The sequence below is a fragment of the Mus pahari genome, chromosome 2 (genome assembly GCF_900095145.1).
Source record: "Mus pahari chromosome 2, PAHARI_EIJ_v1.1, whole genome shotgun sequence".
Taxonomy (NCBI): Eukaryota; Metazoa; Chordata; class Mammalia; order Rodentia; family Muridae; genus Mus; species Mus pahari.
The window spans coordinates 105,071,349-105,080,447 of record NC_034591.1 but is presented as its reverse complement, the minus strand read 5'-3'; the positions used below and the strand labels follow the sequence as shown (position 1 = coordinate 105,080,447).

The following is a 9,099-nucleotide window of genomic DNA, read 5'->3' as shown; positions in this document are numbered from 1 at the left end:
GAGCAGTCAGTGCTCTTAACTACTGAGCCATCTCTCCAGTCCGTTTTTGATCTTTCAACACAGGGTTTTCCTCTGTATCCCTGGCTTGGCTGTCCTGGAACTTACTCTCTAGACCAGGCCTCAAACTCGGAGATCTACCTGCCCCTGCCTCTCAAATACTGACATTAAAGGCATGGCTACCACCACTTAGCTAAGAAGAAAAAAAGAATCTTAAAAATATATACACTATTTCCGAGCCCAGCACACTAGTGCACACCTATAATACCAGAACTTGGAAGGTAAAGGCAGGATCAGACTTTGAGTCATCCTCAATCTAGCTAGTTTACTAGACTACATGAGACCCTGTCTGTCCCCTCCCAAAGTCTATTACTGAGAATATATGCAAAGAAATGTTCACTGTGGTGTAAAATAGTTAAAAAAAAAAAAAAAAAAATCCTAGCCATTCATCTATGACAAGCTGGTAAATAATCCAGGGCAGAATCCAAGAGAAATGACTACAAGAAAAAAGTTTACAATGTAGTTATTAAGCAAAAGAATTAAGCTGGCGGTGGTGGCGCACACCTTTAATCCCAGCACTTGGGAGGTAGAGACAAACTCGAGGCCAGCCTGGTCTACAGAGTGAGCTCCAGGACAGCCAAGGCTACACAGAGAAACCCTGTCTTGAAAAAAAACAAAAAAACAAACAAACAACAACAACAACAAAAATAATTATGCAATATCTCTTATAACTATCCTCTCTAGCCCAGCATGGTGCTATCCATCTATAATCCCAGCACTCTGGAGGCTGATGCAACAGCCTGTGCTACAAAAAGCCAGCAACAGAGTGGATTCCATGGAGCCAGTGCTTAGCTCGGTGGCAGCACATGGCCTAGCATACGTGACATTCTGGGTGTAATCCTCAACTCAGCAAGAAAGTAAGAGTGAGCTGCAGCAGAACTGCCACAGATCTGAGGACACAAGACCGTCTACATAGCACATACCAGGCCAGGAAGAACTGCACAAGATCCTGTTTCCAAAAACCTTACCAAAATAATGTTTAAAGGGAAGAAAAAAAAAAAATGTTAAGAAAATAAAAGGGTGGGAGTGGGGGTGGGGTGGGGGAGACCATCAGAGGAGGTTGGCAAGAAGGTAAGAGCTAAAGGTTAGGAAAGACCAAACCAAACAGTGTCCTCTAGATATAATTGGAGCACTGCTCTCCTGAACTCACAGCAGCTGTGGCTGCCTCAGAAGAACTGCACAGGGGGGCTGGAGAGATAGCTCAGCGGTTAAGAGCACTGACTTAGTTCTTCCAGAGGTCCTGAGTTCAAATCCTAGCAACCACATCCATATGGTGGCTCACAACTATCTGCAATGGGAACTGATGCCCTCTTCTGGTGTGTCTGAAGATAGCAACAGTGAATTCATATACATACAATAAATAAATCTTTGGGAAATAAAAAATGCACAAGGTCAAGGCACTCAGCATCCCAGCATGGAGTGGGAAGGAGTTCATGAGCCCCCCCCCCCACTCCTACCCAAAGAGCTATGGCTCTTGGTAAATTAAACATGCTCCAGTGAGTGGCCCCACACACACTATATGGACCACAAACTGGACTCAACGGGTGATGAAGACAAAACAAAGCAAAAGGGCATGAAGCTAGGGAATAGGGAAGTAGGGATGGATCTGGGAAGAGTTAAGGAGAGGAACAGAAGGTGAATATGATCAGAATATAGTGTATGAAATTCTTAAATAAAAATATTTGTTTTCTGCTTTGACACAGGGTCTCACTGAGTGTCCCTGGCTAGCCTGGTACTCCAGGTAGACCAGGCTGGCCTCAAACTCAAGAGATTCCCCCTGTCTCTGTCTCCAGAATGGGGATGAAGAACTGGGAATGAAGGCATATACTACCTTGCCCCATAACAAAGTTTTAATCATGAATTGCTTTCTCTTCCCAAGTCCCAAGCCCACGGTTCTTACCTCAGCCTCTGGTACACAGCCTCCCCAGTGTCTCCCTTGTCTATCACCACCCTACCCAGAATACCGAACTGCCTTCTCCCATGATGCTCACTTGCCAGCCTCTAAACTCAGTTCTCAAGAAGTTAACAGGAATAAGAGTCACTTCAAGATCAGTTCAGAGGAGTGTCAGAATGCTATTCAGCATATCCCATTCAAGCATGGCGGTGAGACGGTCTCTGAAACCTACCTGACTGTAGGCAGGGATGTCTTTAAAAGGCCCATAATCTAGGACGTCCTCAGATCGCGAGGGGTTCCCCAGCTTGGTATAGCTTTCCACATTTCGGGACGCCAGCTTCACTCGCATGGTCTGGGTCTTTGTTGGATAGGGAGAATAGAAATAATGGTTGCCCTCAAACACCACGAACTGTTTCTCTGACTGAGTTATCTGAGTCGGATATGGATGAAGCACATGGGTGTAGACAGTTTCCACAACGACTGAGATCTTGGACCCAGGATCAAGAGCAACTGGGAGCTTGACCGTGAAAAATCTCCCACTGGAGGAAGAAAGAAAGAGAATTAAAATTAGTAACACTGGCTAGGCATGGTGACACACACCTTTAACCTTAGTACTCAAAGGGCAGAGGCAAGCAGATCTCTGTGAGTTCTAAGCTAGCATGCTCTATATTGCAAGCTCTAGGCCAGCCAAGACTGCACAGACCTTGTCTCAAAAAACAAAAAAGATTAAAGATACTAAAAACAGATATTCAAAGTCACAGTAAATTCTATACTCAAAATAAAAGTTACCACCTTTAAAATATTAACATAAGCCTTTAAAGACAATGTCCAGATGTTCACCTCAGGCTTTTTTCTTTCTTTCTTTCTTTCTTTTTTCTTTTTCTTCTTTTCTTTTCTTTTCTTTTTTTTTTTTTTTTTTTTTTGAGACAGGTTTCTCTGTGTAGCCCTGGCTGTCCTGGAACTCACTCTGTAGACCAGGCTGGCCTCTAACTCAGAAATTCACCTGCCTCTGCCTCCTGAGTGCTGGGATTAAAGGCGTGTACCACCATGCCCGGCTTCACCTCAGGTTTTAATAGCAAGAATGTAAGAACTACCAGAGACAGTCGAGTGACAGACCTCTAATCCCAGCACTGAAAAACGAGGGCTTCAAGAGCAAGAATTCAGGGCCTTCCTTAGTGACAGAGGGAGAATGAGGTCAGCCAGAGCTATATTAGGACTGTCCCAAGACCCTGGGAGGGGCTAGAGGGATGGGTCAGTTGTTAAGAGCATTGACTGCTTTTCCAGAGGTCCTGAGTTCAATTCCCAGCAACCACATGGTAGCTCACAACCATCTGTAACGGGATCTGATGCCCTCTTCTGGTGTGTCTGAAGAATAAATAAATCTTAAAAAAAAAAAAAAAAAAAAAAAAAGGAAGGAAGGGAGGGAGGGAAACTGGGAGAGCAGAGAAAGGGCTTGACAATGTGAGTACTGGCTGCCAGATTTGATTCCCAGCACTCACAAAGCCACACACAACTACAACTCCAATTCCAAGGGGATATGATGCCCTCTTCTGGCCTCCAAAGGCACCGCATGCAAAATGTATACAACCATCTATACTAGCAAAGCACCCAACCCAAAATCAACTAATTTTAAAAAGAGATCCTGTCTCAAGTAACAAAAACTTTTCTTAAAAAAAAAAAAAAAAGAAAAAAAAAGGCCAGGCGGTGGTGGCGCACGCCTTTAATCCCAGCACTTGGGAGGCAGAGACAGGCGGATTTCTGAGTTTGAGGCCAGCCTGGTCTACAGAGTGAGTTCTAGGACAGCCAGGACTATACAGAGAAACCCTGTGGGGGGGGGAGGGGGAGGGGGGAACCAAATAAATAAATAAATAAGCAAATAAGCAAATAAATAAATAAATGCTTAGGGCAGGGAGATGTATCAGTGGGTAAAGGTCCTGCTATCAAGTCTGACTACCTGAGGTCAATCCCAAGACTCGCGTGGTAGTGAGAGCCATTTCTACAAGCTGTCCCCTAACCTCCACACATCAGCTGTAGCATGCTGCAAGTGAACAAGCAGGCACAGCCTGTAAACTAATGGACGTGACTTTTCTAAGCCGTGAAATGTATTTCTGTTAGACCCCGTAAGTCATCAGTAAAAGTTCGAAGGCTTTTAAAAATGCTCCCATGGGGTTTATTCTCAGTGATTAGAACAAGAACGATTTCACAGAGAACCCACAGTGCTGCGTCTCTCTCGTACTGCTATGTAATGTTCACAGCTGAAACAGCACTTCAAGTTCTCCATCTTGTCCTGGGACAATGTTATCCCCTTCTCGGCTTCACATGTCAGCTCTGCTTCTCTTCTCACTGTTGGTCCTGAGTAAGCAGTGCTCACCTTTCCTCGCCAGCTCTGCTGACAGCCCAGTCAATCCAACATGCGATACCATTCCCATCAGGAGTCCCTCCCCCAGTGCAGCCAACTCTAAGCTGGACAACTAGGGAACGTTCTGACATCTCCATCTACCCTATCCCAAGTATCTGCTTAATTCCCCTTAGACGCACAGTGGTTAGCTTACCTTTTCCCTTTAATTTTGGTTTCTCGTACTTCTAGGTTGCTGTCTTCCTCATCTTCTCCCTTTATCTATAACAAGGGGGTGGGGGGAGAGTAGTTTACTGTTTTGTTTGCAGTTCCAAACTTTAAGCCAACTATTAACCAACTGTGGTTTGAATGAGAATACCCCCAAAGGTTCATGCTTAAATACTTGGTCCCCAATGGGAAGGGTGACTTCTGGGAGGATGTGTCTAAGACATAGGTGGGTTCTGAGCCATTCCCAGTGTGCTCTGTGCGTCGAGATGTGCTGCTCTGGCTACTGGTCACCTGCTACCTCTGCTCCACTATCATGGACTCTGTCGGAAACTGTAAGTGTCAAGTAAATCTCTCCATAAGGTGCTTTCGTCTTGATGTTTTATCACAGCAGTAGTAAAGAAACTAATATAACAACTATCTTATAATATTTCCACTAAGGTAACTTTTCAAAATTTCTTTTTTGTTATTATGGGATGTGTGTGCATGTATGCTCTCCATAGCACATGTGTGGAGGTAAGAGGACAACTGTCAGGAGTCGTTCTCTTCCACCTTGTTTTTGAGTCAGGATCTCTCCCACTGTTTTTGCCATGATGTATCCAAGCTTACTGGCCTGCAAGCTTCCCGGCGAAGTGTGCTAACATTACAGATGTGGACAAGCGCACCGAGCAAACTCCAATCATCAACAGGCCTGTGCTGTAAGTGCTTCTACCCCTTGTGGTGCTGGGATGGATGCCAGGGCCCTATCCAGGCCAGGGAAACACCTTTATTAGTGAACCACATCCCAATCCCAATTTTTTTCTCTGAAACGTTAGATTTAAAGACTTAACTGGTGCACAGAATAAGTTCTATAAAACATCTTATAGACATTTTTCTGAACAATCAAATACACATAAAACCTTATCTCTACATTCACTGTCTCAATGGGCCAAAAACTTCTTTCTGAATATTTTTTTAATATTCAAATATCTATAAGCATAAAACATAAGGAAACAGCAGAAGTTCTATATGTAATCAGAGTGGGCACAGTGGCAAAGGCCTTAGGGGAAAGGGTCCTGATGGCCACTATGGCACACTCCTGTATTATCCATCACTGCCACCAGCCATGTAACCAAGTTAACTCCAAAGGTTGCTGAGGCTTCCTGAGGGGTGTCTGGAGTGACAGATTGTGTGCAGTCACTGGAAAACATACATGTACTCCACTGACCCTCGGCTAGCCTAACCTAATGCCCACCAAAATGAAAACAAAAAACTATTTCCTAGGACTGAAGCAATAATTCCCAGCAGAGAACATAACACTACAAAGAATAATTTTATGTGTTGTTCTCAGACCTGCACTCAAAGTCTGGTGCAGCTGAGCATGTGCTTTACCACTGCACCACACCCCAACCCCACAGGAAATTGCTTTCTTTTGAGACAGGGCCCCAAATAGCACAAGCTAGCCTCAACCTCCCTTTAGGATGACCTTAAACTATTGATCCTCCTGCCAACTGCTGGAATTATATAGGTAACTATCACTATATCCCAACTCCAAGAACACTTTTTAAAATATTATCTTTAGTATTTCAGTATCTTAGTATTTAACTATATAATCATCCTCAATGATATCAGACTGAAAAATGTTTTAAAATGCCACTACTTTAACTAGACTCTTACTACAAGGTCAGCATTCTAGTACCCTCTTGCTCATTCAGAACTCTTTATTGATGCATCTTACTTGTACTCATAAAAAAATATTCATGGGCTGGAGAAATGGCTCAGCAGATAAGAGCACTGACTACTCTTCCAGAGGTCCTGTGTTCAAATCACAACAACCACACGGTGGCTCACAACCTTTGTAATGAGATCGGATGCCCTCTTCTGGTGTGTCAGAAGACAGCTACAGTGTATTTATGTACAGTAATAAATCTTTGGACTGGAGCGAGCAGGAACTGAGCAAGCCGAGTTGACAGCTACAGTGTACTTACATATAATAAATAAATAAATCTTTAAAAAAATATTCATTACTTAGTAAAAGGTCAGAGAGCTGGGCATGGTGGTACACAGCTGTAGTCCCAGTACATGGGACAGCCAAGATGATCAGCAGTCAAGGTCATTTTTAGCTATCAGCATTCTGGAGGCTGGGACAGAATTCTAGGTTCCAAAACAGTCCAGGGACAGCATAGCAATATCCTGTCTCAAAACAGTGTAAGAGAAAAAGATGGTTCAAACTGCACAGTCCTACTGTCCTGCTAGCTCCTTAAAAGGTTCCTGTAGTCCACCCACCTCACCTAAGTTTCCGAGGCAATGTGTGCTCTTTTTTATCATCTTTATCATCCAGTTGCTTCTCACCTAGGTAAGGAGTATAAACTCATCTTCCTCCAGAGTTAACACAACTCTGAGTAAGTCAGTAACATGGCTGCAGAGCTAAAACACAAGTCCTAATTTCATGTCAAGGCCAGAAAACAAGGTAGCAATAAAACAGGAACACCCAAGGGTATGGGACAAATCAGACCTTCATTTGGGGGAAGGGGGGTTAATAAGCTCCAAAGCCAGATACTTCCACAGCCATGTAAGAATACCTATGCCTCAAAAAGGTTGCTACAGGGTGGAGGATGTTCTTAAAATACCTGCCTCAGCCTTTTCTTTTCCTAATTTTTCTTTTCTTTTTAATGTACATGGGTATTCTGCTTGCATGCCTGTCTGTGCACCCTGAAACTGGAGTCACTGATGGCTGTGGAATTGAACTTGGATGCTCTGAGCCATGTGGAGGGACCCAACTTGTATGCATTTTCCACCAGGACAGCAGCAGGGTAGTTAGTAAGCATCTGCTGTGATCTGACTATCCTATGACTTCATTAAGTCATGACTGGTTTTCACAAAACAGGCCTGAGCATCCAGAACAGTCACAGGTGAAATTGCAAAGTAAATTAAGTCATGAATGTCTTTCCAAAATATATGAGGAAAGCCGTGCCGAGCATGAACAAGGCTTCAATGTAAAGGGGACAGGAGTCACTTCAGTGACTATAAGTCCAGCTTTTAGCTCCATGCAGTTAAAAAGAACGTGGTGTGCTTAGAAATGTGATACTGTAATGACTAATCTCCTAGTAAATTGGGTAATCACTTAATGAATATAGTTAATGAGAACAGTAATAAAAAATAACCTGTGTGGATATTCCCTTTATTCCCAAAGCCAGCGATTTCTTTCCTTGAAAGGTGTAAAAGTGTGTTCACTGAAGGCTAAATGCTGAGCTGTTCCAATGAGAGGCGGTGGGGAGGAGACCTGGGCATCACCTTTCTGTACAGCATAGGGGGCTGACTCTTCAAACTAACTTCAATTAGTCTAAACATTAAGAAAGCGTTAAGCTGTAGCTTTCAGAGGAGTGTTACATTAACCGGGTGCGATGACAAACTTTAATACCAGAAACCTGCTGTATTTCTGAACGCTGCTGTCTGCAGAGAACAGACCACACCAGTCAGTTACATTCAGGAAATAAATGGTCTTAACTCACTGATAGTCCTCCACCAGACGAGCAAGTCCAGGGGTCAGAAAAGAAGCTGGGTACCCGAAGTACCGCACCCAGACACAGCCAAGACCCTCCTGAGGTGTGGAAGGAGGTCGCCAGGGGACCAAGGGGTCGCCTCGGGCTCTAGAGCAGCCACGTGGGCGGCGCCCCACGCTCGGAAGCTTGTGCTGACGTGTCCGAGAGGACACGCGGACTAGAGAGACGGCGGACCCCAACCTCTCCGCTGTCCCCTCCAACACCTACCTTTCAGGCAACCAGACGCCTGGAGGATCCCTAACGCCCTCAACCTCCCTGCCCCTCCCCAGGGATCCCCGATCGCCTCAGGCATCCCGCGTGAGGCTTGCCGGCTCCTCCCTCCGCTCACCTGCACGCCTAGGTGCGCAAGCCGCGACTCCAGTTCTGGCTCCAGGGCCAGAACGAAAGAGGTGGCTCGTGATGTGGAGCCGCCGCCCGGGTGTGCCAAGACCACCTCAGCCGTCACCTTGGCTAGGTGGCTGCTCAGGTCCACCGTGCGCTTCACGTCCTCGTTGACCAGCGGCGGAGCCTCCGAGGAGGCGCTGCCGGGCGTCGGGGACAAGGCCCCGAAACATAGCAGCAGCAGCAAGGCGACCGGCGACTCCATGACCGCGAGCTGAGCGCCACCGACACGCGCCCCGCCCCCCCCGCCACGGCGCAACCGCTGATTGGCCAACAGCACCACAAGATGGTTGGGCCCGGCCAGAAAGGACCCCGTCTCCAGGGCAACCGGGCGATCGTGGGGCGCCTGATTGAAAATCTTAAAGTGCAGGCGTACTTCTTGGGGCGCTTAATAGCCTTATTCACCCCTGATTTCCTTATCTCCTGTCTGTTTCCTTCATGCTTATGCAAAAAACTCTGGCCTCTCAGCTCAAAACAGTATACTACAGCTTAGTCTAAGGAACTAAGTTTGCCTTCTCTATAGTGATACGAATGCTAAGTGGGCAAAAGTTTAAAGGAAAACGGGAAATTTCCAGAAACTCAAGTCTCTCCTCTAATTTTTAGTTCAATCTTTAATGTGAGCGATGGCAGAAACCTAAAGCAACTAACCAAGGTTGATGATATTA

At 45.4% G+C, this 9,099-nt stretch overlaps 1 protein-coding gene across 1 annotated transcript in view; it reads right to left on the bottom strand.

Annotated features, from left to right (window-relative positions):
• The window catches only part of Rpn1 (ribophorin I), a 22,829-nt gene extending 14,137 nt beyond the window's left edge, over window positions 1-8,692 (bottom strand). The window contains exons 1-3 of the mRNA XM_021188577.2: window positions 8,382-8,692; window positions 4,504-4,568; window positions 2,184-2,490 (exon numbers count right to left, since the gene is read on the bottom strand). Of these exons, the coding sequence (XP_021044236.1) occupies window positions 2,184-2,490; window positions 4,504-4,568; window positions 8,382-8,639 (630 nt within the window). The 5' untranslated portion in view covers window positions 8,640-8,692. The remainder of the gene's footprint in view (window positions 1-2,183; window positions 2,491-4,503; window positions 4,569-8,381) is intronic.
• Between the last annotated feature and the right edge of the window lie 407 nt (window positions 8,693-9,099).